At 37.5% G+C, this 19,446-nt stretch overlaps 8 protein-coding genes across 8 annotated transcripts; all 8 read left to right on the forward strand.

Moving 5' to 3' along the window:
* Positions 1-559: 559 nt before the first annotated feature.
* On the forward strand, positions 560-1,807 carry TM35_000151190 (putative GTPase activating protein; the record flags this gene model as incomplete). Its single annotated transcript, XM_029025771.1, has 1 exon — positions 560-1,807. One exon carries the CDS (start codon positions 560-562, stop codon positions 1,805-1,807), a length of 1,248 nt encoding a protein of 415 aa, XP_028882754.1.
* Positions 1,808-2,216: 409 nt separating this feature from the next.
* Positions 2,217-3,965, forward strand: TM35_000151200 (uncharacterized protein; the record flags this gene model as incomplete). The annotated part of the gene is made up of 1 exon (XM_029025772.1): positions 2,217-3,965. The coding sequence occupies one exon, from the start codon at positions 2,217-2,219 to the stop codon at positions 3,963-3,965; it is 1,749 nt and encodes a 582-aa protein (XP_028882755.1).
* Positions 3,966-4,430: 465 nt separating this feature from the next.
* Positions 4,431-6,215, forward strand: TM35_000151210 (kinesin; the record flags this gene model as incomplete). Its single annotated transcript, XM_029025773.1, has 1 exon — positions 4,431-6,215. The coding sequence occupies one exon, from the start codon at positions 4,431-4,433 to the stop codon at positions 6,213-6,215; it is 1,785 nt and encodes a 594-aa protein (XP_028882756.1).
* A 720-nt stretch (positions 6,216-6,935) lies between these two features.
* Positions 6,936-10,466, forward strand: TM35_000151220 (uncharacterized protein; the record flags this gene model as incomplete). Its single annotated transcript, XM_029025774.1, has 1 exon — positions 6,936-10,466. The coding sequence occupies one exon, from the start codon at positions 6,936-6,938 to the stop codon at positions 10,464-10,466; it is 3,531 nt and encodes a 1,176-aa protein (XP_028882757.1).
* A 1,020-nt stretch (positions 10,467-11,486) lies between these two features.
* Positions 11,487-13,268, forward strand: TM35_000151230 (replication factor C, subunit 1; the record flags this gene model as incomplete). Its single annotated transcript, XM_029025775.1, has 1 exon — positions 11,487-13,268. The coding sequence occupies one exon, from the start codon at positions 11,487-11,489 to the stop codon at positions 13,266-13,268; it is 1,782 nt and encodes a 593-aa protein (XP_028882758.1).
* A 592-nt stretch (positions 13,269-13,860) lies between these two features.
* On the forward strand, positions 13,861-15,237 carry TM35_000151240 (DNA mismatch repair protein MSH2; the record flags this gene model as incomplete). The annotated part of the gene is made up of 1 exon (XM_029025776.1): positions 13,861-15,237. One exon carries the CDS (start codon positions 13,861-13,863, stop codon positions 15,235-15,237), a length of 1,377 nt encoding a protein of 458 aa, XP_028882759.1.
* Positions 15,238-15,543: 306 nt separating this feature from the next.
* Positions 15,544-17,187, forward strand: TM35_000151250 (uncharacterized protein; the record flags this gene model as incomplete). The annotated part of the gene is made up of 1 exon (XM_029025777.1): positions 15,544-17,187. The coding sequence occupies one exon, from the start codon at positions 15,544-15,546 to the stop codon at positions 17,185-17,187; it is 1,644 nt and encodes a 547-aa protein (XP_028882760.1).
* Positions 17,188-17,606: 419 nt separating this feature from the next.
* Positions 17,607-18,692, forward strand: TM35_000151260 (uncharacterized protein; the record flags this gene model as incomplete). The annotated part of the gene is made up of 1 exon (XM_029025778.1): positions 17,607-18,692. One exon carries the CDS (start codon positions 17,607-17,609, stop codon positions 18,690-18,692), a length of 1,086 nt encoding a protein of 361 aa, XP_028882761.1.
* Between the last annotated feature and the right edge of the window lie 754 nt (positions 18,693-19,446).

The following is a 19,446-nucleotide window of genomic DNA, read 5'->3' on the forward strand; positions in this document are numbered from 1 at the left end:
CGTATCGCACAGACTGTCACTTTTACACCGAGAAGTAAAGGAGAGTAAGTAAAGAGGAGAAGAAGAAAAAAAATGGTATTAATTAAATCGCGCGAGAAGTGCGCTATCACACTTTATCTGTTTTTTTGTTAACTTTAGCTTTTTTTGGTCTCCCTTCATCTATGTGTGAAAACTTCACAGAGAATGAAAAGGAAAGCAATGGAAATAAGCAAGTTACAGACACACAATGAGAGATACAATATACATATATACTTTTTTCTATATTTTTACATGTATATTTTTGGTGACAGATATTTTAAGATGGAGAGATGCATTATAATCATTCAAATGTAATATTCTTTTCTTTTTCTTTTTTCTTTTTCATAGAGGGGGAAAAAAGGTGATTCGTAGCACACAAGATAAAATTATTTCCTTGTATCTGGGATTAAGGTAGTTTGTACCTGTCCTTGCACATAGCCAGTTTCCTCTTTTTGTTTCTCTGGCTTGTGTGTTTGTGTGTTTATTAATTTTTTAGTTTTTAGTTTTTATTTCTATTATTACTATTATTACTCGTATTGTAATGGCGGATGATACCACTCAGGAGACGACGATATCGACAGACCCCACGCCTCTGCGAGAAGAGACAGGGGCTCCAACCACAGTAGTGGGAACTATACCCCCACTTGCCCCTCCAATAGCAACAGCAGCAGGAGGAGGAGGAGGAGGAGGAGGAGGAGGAGTTCTCACTACGGTTGGAACCATTGGCCCTCTTTATATGAATATGAATTCCAATCATGTTCCCAATTCTAGTTTAGCGGAGGAAAAAGATGACATTAGTCACAGTGTGCGTGTGTTTGAGGAGTTGCTGGATGCGGAGGTGTTGTTAAACCCCGCCAAATTGCGAGAGGCCTCCCGCGCCGGCATCCCTGTCCGTTACCGCAGTACTGTTTACCGCTATCTCCTCGGTGTGGCCTTTGTCGACAAATCACGGGAGATGACGTTAGAGCGCATGCAGGAAAAGGACTTTGAGCGGATGGAGGCGACATTTGGGCGGATAGCCGCTGGGGGCGAAGGCGGCGGACTCGCGCCACTCACCGACACCGCCGTTCCGCTGCTCGGCCGGCATGAAAGTCCCTTCGCGAGTGGCGGTCGATGTACAGATAAACACGCCGTCACCGGCAACGACGCCTGGGCTGCGGCTTATGCTCGTATGAAGATATTACCAACACTCGCCACTGATCAAGAACGGAGAAATCGATTTCGTGCGGCCGTACACGCATTGCAGGTGGCGAACTCAGATGCCACTCCAGACGCAGTAGAACATATATTTGCCCTCGCACGTGTCTTTGAAACTGTACACAAAACTGCAAGGGATATTTATTTTTCAACTCAAACACTCTATCATCTCCTTACACATCATGGAAATGTACTACAAAGTCCAGTATGTTTACAGCGGGAGTGTGGTACTTTTCTTATGCTTTTTCGTGCAACAAACTTTGAACTCTATCGTCATTTTATGAGTGAAGGAGTAACAGTGGTGGAATGGCTCCCAGATATGCTCTCTACATTACTTGCAGGTCGTCTTCATGATGATGATGTCTTACGACTATGGGATGCCTATTTGGCAGATGCACTCGAGCAACTTTGTATTCCATTACATCCTTATGTTTGTCTGGCAATTCTAGCAGATATGACAGAAGTATTACTTGAGTGTGAGAAGTCTGGTATTGTTGAACGACTTCGGCGACTTCCACGTATTAAAGCAGGTAGTATTATTCAGAAGGCTATCTCACTAAGAGAATCTGTCTTCTCTAAAGGACTCCTGTAAGGAGAAGACATACTCTCTTTTTCTATATATATATATATATATATATATATATTTCTCACGCTTTCTTTATACGTGTAAAATCATTCCAGAAAGAAAGAAAGAAATATCCTTCTTTTTTCTTTGTATTTCTGTGGAGGGAATTGAAGCGCAAATCTTTTGTTTGATCTTCTTTTCTGATTGCTATGTCGTTTTTCTATAGTGTGTGTATTACATTTTATTTATTATTTTAATGTTTTTTTTTTTGTTTCCTCTTTCTATTACCTTGGAATTCATGGTATGAGAGGTGCGATGATTATTCTTTTTTTTCCCCAATTTTTTTTCTTTTAATTTTTTTCTTTTTTTTTTTTTGATATTGTTTATATTTCTTTCTCTCTTTATGTGTTTCCTATATACCGTTTAAAAAGTAGAGATGAATCTGACCGTTAGTCCTCGGAGTTTCAGAGCTTCACTGTTAGAGAGGTTTGAGAACTCCGGTATTCTAAAAACACCTCCACGGCATTCCCCACAACAACAACAAGAAAAAGAAAAAGAAGAAGGAACTCAGAGAAAAGGACGAAAAGGTGAAAATGTTGTTATTGAAAATAGTAGCCTTCTCGGAAGATTCTTTGATCCTGTAGATATAGATGCATCACGAAGTACGAATACAACAGAAACAAAAAGAATAAAAAGAATGACAGGAAGCAATAGAGAGGAAAATGGATTAATGAATAGCAACTCCCGTTCTTTAATAATAAACTTTATTGATGAGTGTGTAGCTAATAATGTTCCTGAGTCTCTTATAGTGGAACATGTTCTCTTTATGATTGATGCTATGCAGGAACAGATTAGTATGACAGAGGCAATGCATGCTCGATTTCAATACGATCGTTTACGAGAATATGAATTGTCAGAACTAACGAATATGATTGAGCGTCAACAAGTATATTATGATCAAAAACAGCAAGAACAAGAGACTCTGCATACACGTGATATTGAAAGAGAAATGATGAAAGAAGGAATACGTAGAAATCAAACACCTTTATTCACTCACACATTAGAGGATAGAGAAACTCTCCTTGGTGATATTCCTTCGCAGAGAAATAAAATACATGCCGGTCTCTCTGGTTCTTCCTCCGCTACTGCTTTAATGACAAGTGTTGAACCGCATGGAATAAGAAGAAGACCTGTTGGTCAATCTTCTTTGCATACGAATAGCGGTCGAAGTGTTCGAGTAGCTTTTACACAAACCCCACATGAAGAGAGTGAAAAGGAAGTTTCCTCACGATCTTCTCGAGGAATTACACGAACAACATTTCAACACTTTATGTGTCCCACAGATGCCAGTAATAGAAAAGAAAGACGAAAATATACACCTGTTTCTTCAGAGCCGCAATGGAAAACACGATCACAAGAAGGATCTGTCTACAGTGATGCCTCCTCCTCACGGCGGCTTTCACGTCCAAGTCAAACTATTAAGAAAACAACAATAGCACCAACAGCAACAACAACAATAAGAAGAACAGGAATAACAACAACAAAAACACGAGCAGAAAAAACAGCAGATGCAGCATGGCGAGGTCGTCAACGTCTTTTAGATGGAACGGGAATTAGTTTTACTGGAAGTTCAACTTGGTCGGATGAGGATGAGGATGATGCACCTTTACCATTAAACTATCGTAGTAACAGTTCCCATCTTAGAGAGACTTCTCAATACCATCATCCACAAGAAAAGAAAATTCAACAACAACAACAACAACAACAACAAGATCAACGGCCACCACTGCGTATGCACCAGCAGAAGAGTACATCACCATCTAGAGATGTTTCTACTGGATTAATGCATCCATTATCGTCCCCACAACGTGTGGGTACCGAATCAGAAATATTAGATCATGGCATTCATTCTGCTAAAAAGGATGAAACGTCAACAACATGGATAGATACACAAAATGTTACTTCTACTCTTCCTTTAGCTTCTCTATTATCCGTTCAAAATCCATCTCTTTATCCAAGTCCTCATTTACAGGAGTATATCGAACAAAGTGAACGTAAGGTACGAGAGGTGGAACGTGTCTTGGCAAGTATACCCGGAAATAAGATTGATTTTCAACGATTTGGGAATCACAATATGACACATTCACCTCTTTCCGCTGATGTTTCTGACCTTTCAGATGACTAGAAAGGAGAAGAAGGATTTCTTTCTTTTTTTGTTTTTGTATTCCTCCATTTTTTTTCTTGTTTTTTACTTTATTTTATCTACCTCTCTAGTGCACATTGTGTTTGTGCTTCTGCTTGTAGGTGAGTGAGTGTGAGAGTGAGTGCGTTTTCTTTTTTTTTTCCCTTTTCATTGTATATTCTGGAAAGAAATCATATTAGACAGTAAAATATGTGATGACAATCGTTGTAGGGTATAAAATGTATCCGCATCATTTATATTTATAATTCTTCATAATTACAAGGAGTACCTTCATTTTTTCCTTTTTTCTTGTTATGTATGTATTTATTTATTTATGGATTATTATTATTATTTTTCTTTTTCCTATTTTCCTCTAATTATAAAAGAAAAAGAAAAGGGAAAAAGAGAGTTTGGGGTCAGTTGAGGTGAGGTTTTTTTTTTAGTGTGGGAGAGAGAATCAATTTAGATATGGCTGGAGTCTTCCGCGTGCATCTTGGCTCTCTTGATGTTAACAACATGAGAGAAGATGGTACCGCACCGCTGCTGTTCGCAGAATTAGAGATGCGTGAGAGAGGGGATGTATATTACGAAACCGATAGACATGAGGAGCGTATGGCTTTATCTACAGAATTATTATCTAAACTGTATTATGGAACTGCTAGTGTAGTAAATGAGATGGAGAAGGGATGTATCCTTTCAGATGGTAATGATAGGACTATAATGATATGGGATAAAAAGAAACAAGTATATTCAATAGAAAAAGTAAAACAAAACTATTTTTATTACGGTACTCCTTCTCATCTTTATTTAGAAGGAGGTGGTCGTCTTTTCCTTCTTCATCCTGTTGAGAATGGGGAGTATCTTCTCGCTGTTACGATTCCACAATCGCTTTGGCGATGGATGGGTGAAGTTAGTTTACAGATTCTATTAGCAACAGCAATTCGTGGTTACGAGATTGATTGTAATGTTGCAGCTGTTATCTCTGTTCCTACATATTATTCACTTCATGATCGTATTTCAGAAAATGCAAAAGCTGTAGAAATGGCTGTACGAGAAAGAATGAAACAATTAATAGAATTTGTTTCATTTCTAGATCAATGTGGACATTCTGAAAATGCCTCATCAGAGACATTACTGAAGGAAGGACAAGAAACTGTTCTTACTTTACAAAGAATGTGTAGTGAACGTCCATCCTCTCTTCGAGTTCATAGTCGTCTATCAAGTACATTAGAACAACTCTTATGGTCCGCTACAAGTTATTCAGATTATATTTCTTTAAATGGGGCTTTCCCAACAGGTGGTATGTGTGAAGGTTTTAAACGTCTTGTAGTCACAGCCGCAGCGGTGTGGTATCAGGGTGAACCACTTTATTCGAATGCCTCTATAGAAGTTTATGAATCTAATCTTTTACCAGCTGTTATTTCCACCTATGGAGAGAAATGTTTAACAAGGCGTCATCATAGTAATATAATGGAAGATTCCATAATGATTAAATGTTTAGCCATGTACTCAGAAACGAAAAGAGGTAGTGCTTGTACAGCAGGTTACTTCAAGCAAGAAGAAAAACAACAACAAAAACAACAACAAAATGAAAACTCATCTGCTGTTTGTGTGACTTTTCTTTCTTCAGGTGGATGGGCTATTGTATTGCGTTTAGAAACAGCATTAAATGTATTTACAGGTGCCTCAATGCCGAAAATTATATCTGGTGTAAGAAATATGATTTCCATGACACTTGAAACTCCAAAATTTACTACATTAGTTCAACAGATAATATCAGGAAATATGTTTTCTCTTTATTCTAAAGCTACACTTACACAACCTACAATTTCCTTTATGCAAGTAGTTCGACATTTTGGTATATTTTCACGTTATTTTACTACTTCTAACTGTATATCAAGAGGACCACGAGATGTTTGTCTCTATCGTTATGAACGGAATACAAAAGATACAAATCATCTCTCAAAACGAGGATCATGGCCAGTGAATATGCATAATGCGGTGGTAACTCTCTTGGAAATGATTACTTTAGGCTTTCGATATAAATCTTCTATTGGTCAAAGTGGTATTCATAGTTCCTCACCTTTTTCGTTACTACGTGGTCAAGGTGTAGTTGGTGTACTTTTAGCGGTTCCTGTGTACGGTACAGTTCCTAAGATTTTATATTTTTTAGCAGAGATAGACCAGTCGGGTGCCCCTGCAGCGACAGAACTTCGTGCTTTTGCAGCATGGATATTATCGAAGGTTGTATAGACTGAGAGAACAGAAAAAGAAAAGAAAAGAATACATTATTCTTATTTCATAGACTTAAAGAGTATGGGTGACTCTCAAATAAATGTTTTTTTTTTTTTTTTCTTCTGGTGAATCCTTGGTTTTACAAATGGGGATTCCTCTGATAACAAGAGGGGGAAAAAAAAAAAACGTTCTTCATATAATAAGGGTTAGCACAACATAGATTGATTTCACAAGTATTCCTTCTGATTGCTTTTTGCTACTACTGTTTCTTTTTTTTTAATTTCTTTTTTTCATTTGTTTCCTTTGTTAAACTCAAGTCTGTACTTGTTCAACATTATTTATTTTTTTCTCTCATTAGCACTTGCTTTATTTCCAAAAAAAAAAAAAAATATCATTTTCATCTTCTTCCTCTTTTCTCTACGGCTTATTGCTTCTTTCTTTGCATTGCAGTGCTTGCTGCTGTACACCTATCGTAACAAACACACAGAAACAATACACAGAAGTGTGTGTGTGTGTATATATATATTGTTATTCTTCGAAAGGGATAGGGAACAGATTAGAGAGAGAAAGAAAGAAGAAGAAGGAAAAAACAAAGGAATAAGAAAACACACACACGCACAAAAAAAAAGAAAAATAAAATAACGAGAGAACGAACGAATAAACGACAACAACAACAACACAACAAGAGAAAGAGAAATAGAATTAATAGATTAATTGATTGATTGACTTAGTCCATTGATGTCCCGTGGAATACTCCCCCCGCCGCCTATAGTAGAAGAGGAAGATGAAGAAGATGAGGCCCTCGTCCGGCAGTTGGTGGAGGCCACAGACGTGGATGCGGTGATTGAGCGGATGGAGTGGGATCACTACAGTCATCTCGCCCCAATTCTCCACAGCATGGCACAGTTTGACCGCCCGCACTCCTCCACTACCAACACGAACACGAACAAGACTATATATACGAATAGTGGAATGGGAATGGGAACTAATAGAGTGAGTGGAAATAATAATAATAATAATAATAATAATAATAATAATAATAATAATAATAATAATTCCAATACTATCACGAGTCCACAGACACAGCGTCGACGATTACAACAACAACAACAACAAGGAAAAGAAAAAGAACAAAAGTTCAAAGAGAAGGATGGACGATATAATGGAATCCTGCGATCACCAGCTGAGACCATAGGAGAGGATCGTTATGGTAGACAAGAACGTATACGAAAAGCCTGGTCTCCTCCTCCACCACCGCCTCCTCCTCCATTAGAAGAGATAAGATCATATCCACAAGAGAAGATGGGCGGATATTTAGATGCAGGAGTGGTCTCACCACCATTAACATCACCTAGGGCATCCGATATGGAAACATCCTCTGCACCGTATGAAAATGATCACACGGAGAAACCTTCAATTACCCGACAACGTCGATCACGACTGGGTAAAACAAGTAAACTACAACCTCCTATAGATTCTCCTAAACTGATGAGCTCATTATCAATGAATAGGCGAGATTATAATACCGGACAACAACGTAAACGTTACCAAGATAGACGACGAGCACCTTCATTTGGGGAACAGTTATCACCAAAGCAGCAGCGGCAACAACAACAACAACAACAACAACAACAATATCCTCCTTATATATATGTGGATCGACAATTAGAGCTTAGTCGTTCATATCGTGAACTTTCAAGTATTCGTGCACCATCTACTGATGTACGTTTACGCCGTAGTCAAAGTGCAGATCGTGACTTGTATCAGCGCAGTAATCACTATAGTAATAATTCCAATGTGGCTAATGCATATTGGCGAACACTTACACCACCTCTACCGGAACCTGCGACTCGTCGGCGTCGTTCTTATTCTCCTCCAGTACCACCACCATTATCATTTCCAGCACAATTTCAATATCAACCACCACCACCACCACAACAACAACAACAAAATAATAATCATCATCAGTTTTTTCATCAACCGTTGCAACATCAATATGATAATGTGAAAGAATATTATGATGGTGACTTTATACAACGTACTAGAGAAGGAAATAATTATAATCAGGGTAATTACTGGGGTCGAATGGATGCCGGTTATGAATCTACCTTAACAGCCACGACGGAAGAAGCACACACATCTGATGACAGTGAGTCTGAATTGGAAGAAGAAGAAGAAGATGTCGGGGTAGTTGGAGCTTACAATGCTGTTCCTCCTCGTATTATAGAGCGTGAACAACACCGACGTCAACGCGTGGTAGAACCGCTTCCAACTTCCTCAGATACAAATGAAGAATCACGTAAAACAGGGAAATCTGCTAGTAGAAGAGAGCAAGAAGGAGAAGGTAAATCTTCACCACCAGCAGCAGCAGCAGTCTCTAGTAATAATAATAAAAATAAAAATAATAGTAATAAAAATAATAATAATAATTATGACCGTAGTCCTGGGGGATCAGATGAAGATACATCGTGTGATCCATCCTATCACACACACACTATTCATCCACGAGCCTCACTGCGTAACACCAGCAAAGGTGGAAGAAACAGTATTAATATTAATAATAATAATAATAATAATAATAATATGCATAATAACTCTGAAACGGAGTTTCCACGTGCTACAGTCTCTTTATCCTCGTTAGCCCCAACTCCACAGGATCATGCACTTCCAGAGAGAAAAGAATTGGATAATGAATCTAGATCTCATTCACAATCACAGGCTCGCTCACCAGGAGTGAGTGAGAGAAGACCCTCTACGGTTTATTCCGTAAAGGATGACACCACATCACGACCAGAGACAATTACAGGAAGGTTAAGTGGTCAACGAATAAGTCCAGCTTTATCACCAAAACGTACACGGGCTTCTACACCGCCTAGTAAATTACAAAATAGAGGTGAAAGGAGATATGATAAACAAACAGATTATAATAATAATAAAAGAAATACTGGTAAAGTTAGTAGATTGGATGCATATGGTAAAAAAAATGAACGAAGGGTACAATCAAATCATAATCTGAAAAAAAATAGAGGTACCGTAGTTCATCCTTCCATGCAGGAAGATTCATCATCTTCCTATTCGTATTCTTATTCTTATACAGATTCTTCAGATGTCTCAATTAGTGCTTCCTCCCCACGGCGAAATTCAAGAGAGGCCATTAGAAGAACACCAACGAAAAATACAACCATGATAGAACCAAAAAGAAATACTTCTGTAAGACCATTTATAGGAGCTAAAATTGTTCCACCGCTTGGGCAAAGTGTACGTGCAGCACCCAATACAAGTAATGTGAGTATAAGGATGAAACAACAACCTGTAGGACCATCTATTCAACAACAACAACAACAACAACAGCAACAACAACAATATCATTCTCTACAGAGAAAACGACGACAAGGACCTCCACCACCTGGATCAATAAGAAATCCAGGTCCATCGTTAAATTATTCTTCATTTCCAATGCCTGAAATAAGGTCTCCTTTAGATGATGGAATGCGTAGTAATCATTCACATGTTATTACACCTGGACAAAGTTTACAGCATTCTTTACCAAAACCTTTACATGCACGTTCAGCACGTTCAATGCCTGCAAATGAAAGTTTACTTAGTGTACCTAAATCCGGAGCCACCTCATCTATTTTTAAACCTTATGTGTCTTATATGCCAAATTCTATGTTTGCCCCAACTCCATGGCAATCTACTCAAAGTAGATCTCGTGCTAGTACATCTGTACCTATTTCTCCATCTAAAGAAAGTGAAGTGCAAGAACTTGTTTGGCGTACAAGTGGTAGTGGATGTGTAGAAGGTAAAAATCACAAAGTTCCCTCTCCAGCTAAGAGAGAACCAGAAGCTAAACGTATTCCTATTCCACAACGAAGTGCATCCGCTGGTGGAAATCCTCCACCACCAAAAAATCTTCCTTTACGTGTTCGGCGGTCTATGAGTCATACACGAAGTTTAAGTGCCAGTGGTACTGTGGAAGTACCGCTTCAACGTGCAAATGGAAAACAAAATCTTTCTTTAACACAACGACCTACGGATGCGGTTCCTAAAGTAAAAGAGAACTCACCCAATCGACAAAAGTTGCAGGGAACGCCGACCAGAAAACTACAAATGGGATCATCACCATCACAACAACAACAACAACAACAACAACAACAACAACCTCCACCAACATTTGTAATACAACTTCCTACGAATGTGAAACCGGCGAAGACGAATATACCATTTGTTACTGCTGTAGGGCAGAGTCCAGTTGTTGGGAAAAGCTAAATAGATGGAAAGAGGGAAGAAGAAATAGGAGAAGAAGAAGTGGGAATGGGAGTGAAAGTGAAAGTGAAAGGGTTTTATTATTTTGAAGAGAGAACTGTTTGAGTACCAAGGAGTCACAATGTTGGGTTAAACATAAGAGGATGAGAACAAAAAAAAAGAAAAAGAAAACAGCGTTCATTGTATCTACTCTGGCTTTTGTTATTAAAGGAACCGTGTAGGTTTGCATCTCTTATTTATTTTCTTTGTTTTTCTTCTTAATATTTGTATTTGTATATCTTTCTTCGCTCTCTTTGTTTTCATTTTTTTTTTCTTTTCTTTTCTTACCTCTTGTGCTGTTATGAGTTTGAATCTTTCATTTTGTAGATGTGAGGTCGTTTCTTTGATTTGGGATAGATATATCATTCTATTGAGTAGAAGTTGAGATTTTTTTTCTTCTTCTATTTGTATAGTAGATGAGAAGAAGCAATTTATGGATTCCTTTTTTCTCCTTATTGTTCTTATTGTTGTTCATTCTTATTTCTGCAGTGTGTTCCTCAGGCGTTGAAACCCACTTCCTGTGCTTCTTCATTTTATTTCAATAGCGTTCTTTTCTTCTTCTTTTTCTTTGTGTTTTATTATTGTTATTATTGTTTCTTTGGCATTGTTTTTTTTTATTGTTTTTCTCTGTTTTTTTTTTCTCTATGTGCGTGTACGTGTTATTGTTGTTTGAATTCATCGTTTTTAGTGATTCATTTTTTTTTTCTTTCCAAAAATGTACAAACGATGATGTAAACAATAATGAATCTTCCCTTACTACCCTGATGATTATAATAATCATCATTACCATGAATATATATATATATATATATATATATATATAAAGAAAAAGAAAATAATAACTGTTCATATTTTCTGGGTTTAGAGCCTATTTGTGATTTTCATTTCCTTCTTTTTTCTTCTCTTCTCTTCTATTCTCTTTATAAGAGTATACCGTCGAGAGGTCTCTGTGTGTATACATAATTTCAAGTGGCAACAACAACAATGGCAGCAGCAGCAGCAACAGCGGCAACAGCAGCAGATGTGAAGAGTAGACAGCAATGGGCTGACAAGTATAAACCGCAGTGTATTGCGCAGATGTGTTATCCCGTTTCTGCAAACAAATTAAAATTGTGGGTGGAGGGATTTGAGGCGGGAACTGTAAAAACACGAGGTGCACTTCTCTCTGGTCCACCCGGTGTGGGAAAAACCACATCTGTTTATGTTGTCGCTAAAGAACTTGGGAGAAGTGTAGTGGAATATAATGCGAGTGACTTTCGAAGTAGAAAATCTCTTCGTGAACATGTCACGGATGTGATTAATAATCGCACCTTTAATGGAACTGCCTCTTCCTATACAAAGATTATTCTTTTAATGGATGAAGTAGATGGTTGTGATATTGGAGGTGTGGGAGAAGTTATTCAAATGATTAAATCTACCACTATACCTATTGTATGTACATGTAATGATCGATGGCATCAGAAACTTCGTTCACTTCTTAATTATGTAGAAGATATTCGTGTGAGTAGACCTCCGTGTAATATTGTAGCGAATTACATTTGTGATAAAGTATTGGCTCGTGAAGGTATTTCACTTTCTAAACAACTTTTACAAGATATTATTCAACGTTCCGGAAGTGATATTCGTAGTATGTTAAATAATTTACAAATGTGGTGTATTAACCGAAAAACATTAGAACAAAAAACACTTGCGGAATGTGCTATTCAATCTTCTAAAGATAATGATGTTGGTTTATTTGATGCGGCGGAGATGTTTCTCTTACAAGGCACTTCTCGTGGAAAACCACACACCATAGAAGAACTTCAATCCGCTTTTTATAATTCAGATCTTGTGGATTTATTTGTTCAGGAAAATTACATTCATTTTAATCCAGAAAATAAAGATTACATGGAGGCAGTAGCAGAAGCTGCAAACTATATATCATTAGCAGATGGATTACAACGTATAATGTACTTTGAACAGAATTGGTCGGTTTCTCGTGCGTATGTGCAATTCTCCAGTATTGCCCCTTGTGCGATTACACGTGGACATTATGAATCTTTTCTCTCTGGTCAACAGGTATTTTTTGATCGACAACGTCCAGTGAAGTTTCCCACATGGCTTGGACAAAATTCCTCTGCAAATAAGAATAAACGTCTTTTACGTTGTTTAACACTTCAGGCTACACATCCTTTTAAAGGGATTAGTGGAAATCAGGAAGATGTATTATTAGATTACATTCCATTAGGTTGGGAGGCGAATTTAACACGACCATTAGCGGAAAGAGGGAAAGAAGCTATACCAGATGTTATTCAATTTATGGATCAATATCATATTATGCGAGATGATTGGGAGTTTATTCAAATCGTCTCACATTTTAAAAAGATGCAAACAAAAACAAAAAATTCCATCGCTGGAGAAATACCAACAGCAGTGAAATCTGCATTTACACGGGAATTTAATAAAACACATCGAACAGAGAGTTTTGCAAAGGGAACACTACAACATCTCGGTGTAGATATCGCTAGTGAAGAGGATGAAGAGGGCGGTGGTAGTGATGAGGAGAAGAATACGAATCTTGTGAAAAAGAAAGCAGCAGCAGCAGCGACGAGTAAGAAACCAGCAGCGAAGAAAACGACAAAGAAGGAAACAGCAGAGAAACCAAAACCAAAGGCAAAGCGGCAAACTACAAAAGCAACAAAGACTACAGGTACACGAAAACGTAAGCGAGGAGCATCTTCTGATTCTGAAGATGAGTTTATTGCGAGTAGCTCTGATGACAGTTAACAACAATCGCGCAATTTCATCTCTCCTTCTTCTTCTTGTCGTGCGTAGAGAAATTCTGTGAAAATGATAGACTACCGTTTCTCTCACTCTATCTATCTATCTGTTTATTTATCTATTTCTTTTTTTACATCATGTGTATACAAATACCTATACGTATACATAGATAGATACATATATATATATATATACATGTTTTCTGCTGTAACGACATCAAAGTGTGTTTGTTAAAACGAAATCTGACGTCTTTGGATACCTTATCACATAACGTTAGTAAGAAGAAAAAAAAAAGAGAAAACATATGCAGGGTATGAGTGTAATAGTAATAACTAAATGATATGCGTGTTTTTTTTATTTTTATTTTCGATGAGGGTGTGTATAACTCCTTTAATTTGATGAATCAATAATCTCTATTTTTTATTTTTTTTTTTCTTATTGATAATAGGTGTGGTTTGCTAGCGCACCAGGAAAAAGAAAGAAACAAAGGAAAAAAAAGGGAAAAAGAAAAAACCTCATTATTTCTACGCACTAGCAAAAAAAGATCATTAAAAAAAAAAAAAAAAAATAGTTAGCATCACTGCATACACGAAAACTAATGAATGGCGTTGAGCATGTAAAGATTGGGAAACACATATTCCCACTCTACTCCCACCCGTTACTACGCACCAGACTGCGGGAAGAGGCATATGTGCAGCAGCAGATTGAAGAACAACTCCGCGATCCACGACTGCAGCAGGCGGTGAATGAAGTCGTGGAAGAACTTTTCCAACAGGACATTACCAGTGAACTCTCAGAAGAAGAAACCGCTCTTCTCATGGAACGGGCTCTCGCACGATTGGATAGACTTTATCAAGAGAAGGAACAGAAAAGAAGTCCTTCACCGCTTTCACCACTTCGACAGGGACTTACTAGTAGTAACAGTAATCATAGTACCCTTTGTGATGGTTATTATAATCACTCAATGGATAGAAGGAATAATTATTATTATTATTATAAGAATAACAATAACAATAATAATAATAATAATAGTAATTATACACCGAAAAGTAATACAGTGCGAGTATTACAAAAGATAAAATTACCCACACGTCAATTTTCACCTCTGAAAGAAAATCCCAACCGTTTTTCTTCACAATCCACCCGTTCTGTTCCATTACCAACTCTTCGTAAAGGACAAAAACAACATGAGATGTCATCCCTACGAAAACGGAAAGAATCACCATTGCGTGAAAAGGTGAAAACCAATAATGATATTGGAATCCTTTATGGACCTTTGGCAGTTCCATGGCGGCGGTTTCTTCCCTCCAATTTAGATGAAGAAGAAGAAGAAGATAAAAAAGAACAGACAACTACAACTTCACAAGGAGAAGAAGAAGAAGAAGAAAAAGAAAAAGAAGAACAATCACATGAATCTTCAGTATCCCCTTCACCTGCAGTTCAAGCACCACCTGAATGGCGGAATGCAGTGCGAACTATATTCTATTCTATGCTTTCACTCCGCTTAGAAGGTGGTGATGGTGTTCAGTTTGAAGAAATGGATTTACGCAGTGGGGCCCAGCGGCTGTTGAAACTGCAAGGGGCTGAACTGGATTCACTCAGCCACGATGCCTTTGGGGCGTTAGATATAACGATGGATGGGAATTCATCTGCAATTCATTATCGTCCAAAGGTTGAACCTAGTATTCTTCAATGCTCACGTATGCGACAGGCGGAAAAGGCAATGAAATTGAAACCAAATACATTACGACAAGAAACTATTTCTGCACTTGCACGATCTAATGCTATTAGTGCGAATACAACGGAAAGATATCCACGTATTACAGGGGCATCACTGAAACACTCATGGTTAAATAACTCTACACCAGTCATGACACCTACACCTGTACAAGGTAATGTCTCATTTGAGTTACCAACAGCTACTTATCGTAGTCGTGTGTTGGGGTCTGTTGTGAAAAAGAAACCACCATGCTAAAGAAAGGAAGAGAAATGTTATTTTCAATACAAGAATGTACAAGTATTTCAATAGTTTTTTTTTTTTTGTAAAATTTTTTTCATGGAATACAATAACCGTGTCAAGTAATATATATATATATATATATATATATATAACCTTAAACATTACAAGTTTATATTATAGAAAGATTTTTTATATCGTGGAAACCTCCTGATTATTTTCTTTTTTTTTTTTATTTTATTTCTTTCACCATAGGTACTTTTTTTTTTTTTCGTTTCCCATAAAGGCAAAACAAAAAAGAAAGAAAGAAAGAAAAAGAGGAAAATGGCAGGTGATACTCCTCCAAAACCTCCATCCAAGGCGTTAGTGAAGAGTAAATTACCTTCCAAAATACCACCAAAGTCCGTTAATACAGCACCGAAGAGAAATTCAAGTAAAGTGCCAGGGACAGCCTCAAAGATTCCAATCTCAGCATCGAAAAGTACTTCAAAAGTACCATCTAAAGTACCAATCTCAGCATCTAAACTACCTTCAGCAGTGCCGCCATCACCAACACCAACACCACAACAAAAAGAAGCAGAAGGAAAGAAAAGTCTAGCAGAACAGGTTCCAGTAAATGTGGTACCAATTTCTAATTCTACCGTCTCTTCTACCGTAAAGAAGGATGGAGAACAATCTACTGCCTCATCCTCTTCCAAAACAAAACTAATACGTACATCTATGCTGGGACAATCATCATCTCCACATTCTTCTGTTTCAGATAGATCTCTCCATTTTGCAACATATGATGACACACTAAGTTCTGTAGAAACCCCTAGAGGGATGCCTGGTATTCTTGATGTGAAAACTAGAGAAAATCTTAAGGAACTTCATGACGAAAATAATCTATCAGTTAATAGAGATGGAACCAATCAAGAACCAGTTTCTCCTATTCTGTTGCAAAGCACCCAACCATCAAGTCCTTTCTTGGCAGATGATACGGAGATGGGCAAACAGAAGGAAGATGTGATAGGAAATAAACGTATCGAAGATCATGATAAGCAAAAAATGAATGCAAATGAACAACTTGTTAAAGCTGAAGGGCATATTACACAACTTACTGAAGAGGTTATTAGACTTCGAGAAGCACTCAGTAAGGTAGAATCTCCATTGTTTGTTCAACATGTTCTACAGTTGGAAAATGAACTAAAAGAGGTACGAGAAAAATTAGCCGAAGAAAGAACCTCTACGAGGTATCATAAAGAAGCCCACTTAGTGGCATTAGGAGAAGTCGGTAAACTACGTGAAACGATGGGTCAATTTGGAACACAGTCTTCACTCATTAAACGTAATACTGAATTAGAAGCGAGAATAGATGAAATGACTAAAGAAAAGGTTGAACAGGAATTAGAAATCGCAAGACTTAAAGAAGAAGCTTATGCTCTTAAAATGCAATTCGGTAACTTATCCTTTGGTTCAGAATATATTACAGTACGTCTTGCTGGTTTATGTGAAATTTGCCGTGAGAAGTTAAATGCAGAAGCCGAATACCGTGCCGTGCGGGATAGACTCTCACAATTAGCAGAGTCAAAGCCTATAGGTGTTATCCCGCCTTCTCTTTCAGAACCTTGGTCTCCTGATACAGTAAGGAAACTTCAAAAACAACAAGAAGAGGTTCCCTCATTAAACTCTAGATCACATACTTTTACGGCTCCTTCTTCTTTTTCTTCTGGTATTTCCGGTGTTTCTGGTCGACAAGAAACAAAACAGGAGAGAGTCATGTCTAGTCCAAATGTATTGGCTTCTCGTACAGTTGCTGAGATGCAGGGCAATAAAGTGACAGTTTCCGAGCGATTGCATGGATGCGGAGTGAAGAGGAATGAGTGGAGAGAACTTCTTGCCCCTGATGGGAGAACTATATATTACAATACCATAACGAACAAGTCTACATTTGAGATGCCAACAGAACTAAAGAACTTAAGAAAATGAATATCTACAGTAGAAGAGGGAAATATATGATTATCTCCGTGACCTTGTTTTTTATTATTTTATTTTAAGCTTATATTAGAATGTCTTTTATTATTATTTTTTTTTCTTCTACTTTTTTATTTACTTGAATGGTTGAAGAACTGATTATCTTATCGAATTCTATATTACTTTTATTACTATGTAGCAGGAAAGTTTCAGTCTTTCGAGTCAAAGAAAGAAAGAACAAAACGAAATACATGTATTAAGAGTTTTTATCGCTTTTTTAAACTGTGATATATCAAATAACTTTCTTTCCCTTTTCATTTATCACTTTTATTTCCTTGACAATCATCATGAAAATAAAGACGATTGTAAAACAACAAAAAAAAAAAGAAGGACCGTCCTCGCTTCATTACAAAAAAAAAAAAGAGAAAAAAAAAATGAGCAATGCAGGAAAGAAGAAGGGTCTTTCAATGGATGAGAAAGTGTCACGGATAGAAGAGTGGTTCGTTTCTCATCCTTCACCATACACTCTAAAAGACTTAATTGTGGTATTACCGAAAGCTACAGGTGTTATTCCACAGTCTATTGAAGAATGTCTGGAAATTCTTGTTTCAGAAAACCGTGTGCAACAGAAGAAAGTAGGCATACATGTTCTCTTCTGGAAATTTCCAAAGACAGCTACACAAGAGTTGGCTGCCACTATAGGCGGCAGTGGTGGTACTTCAGAGGCAGAAAAATATTTAAATATGAGTGTTGCCCAAATACAAGAAGAGATTGAAACATTGAAGAAAAGAGAAGTAGAGGTGTGTCGACGCATCAAAGAAGTTCGAGCAGAAATCGGTAGTGAAGAGTCCGTGCGACAAGATAATGAGAAAATTCTTCAACTGCAAGGGGAAAAGAAAACGCTTGAGTCAAAGCTAGAGAAACTCGCCGTGTTTGATGCACCTATGATTAAAAAGATAAAGGAGGCAACTACGATTGCCTTGGAGGCGGCTAATCGGTGGACAGATAACATGTACTCGCTGGAATTTCACATATCCAAGCGGATGGGCCTGAGTTCCCGTGAACTGCGTACACAATTGCAAATTGCACCTGATATTGACTACATAGAGGATGAAGACCTCTCACTCGGCGACAACTCCGTAAAGAAACGTATGGCACAGCCAGAGAATGAACCTCTGTTCAAAACCTATACTCTTCGTGTTGAAAAGGAAACTGATTGCGAGTCAATGAAATCAGGGTCACCAACAGACTTTCATGAAGGTGATACTTCCGCAGCACGGCAAACGATCACTACAGTTGAAGAGCAGAGTGATGCCACCCATACAAAAACAGAAACTAAAGGGATTGATGTCAAACAACATCAAGGGAAGCGTCAACGGGATAATATTAACAAAACACCAGATTCATTAATAGACTTGGAAAAGGAAGACAAACAAAGTGTGAAAATTACAAAAGAACATAATGATGAAAACGACACCAAAAGTCGCGTAAACGGTCGTAATAAACGCCATAAAAAATAAATTTGAAACCAGAAATAAAACGACAAATTGTCATCATAAATTTTTAAACAGTTACCATAATTCAAATAGAAACTGTCAGAAGTTTTGATTTCCTTTGCTTTTTATAAATAACCTCAGTAGTACAGATATTTTAATACACTAATGTTATTTTTATATATATATCTAATGCAACTTGTGTATCTTATTTACAACAATAAAATATACGTTACAAATAATAACGTTAATTATCACACGAGGAAAAACGGGCACCACGGCTACCAACAATGGCAATAACAGTATAAACGGTACAATCTACAGAGTTATTATTACTTTATTACATAGACAAAATCTATACCAGATATTCGTTTTCTTATAATGATATCTATACTTCGGACATCCTAGCCCATAACGTTACTCACATTACTCTATACAAAAATAACAACTACAAATGATGTACAACCGTTTTTTTTTTTCTTCTTTCTTATATAGTTTCTACACGTAAAAGCATCCCTATCTAACCCCACAAACATTCGTAAATACAAAAAAAAAAACCTATACACCTACACACTACAATGGCGGTATTGGGATTTCACTCCTTTTCGGAGTTCGTCGTCTACCTCGCCTTCCTCTTCTTTGGATTCTCCGTGATGTTGGTTTCGAATGCGATCTCAGCAGCGCCGTCTTTCATCACAGAGTACTACAAGTATGCACAAGGCATGCCCGACGTTGAGGCCGAGGATCCAACATTCTGGGCGAACGTTCTTACCTACTTCAA

Source organism: Trypanosoma theileri, assembly GCF_002087225.1.
Source record: "Trypanosoma theileri isolate Edinburgh chromosome Unknown TM35_Tth_15_V1, whole genome shotgun sequence".
In the NCBI taxonomy this organism is placed as follows: domain Eukaryota; phylum Euglenozoa; class Kinetoplastea; order Trypanosomatida; family Trypanosomatidae; genus Trypanosoma; species Trypanosoma theileri.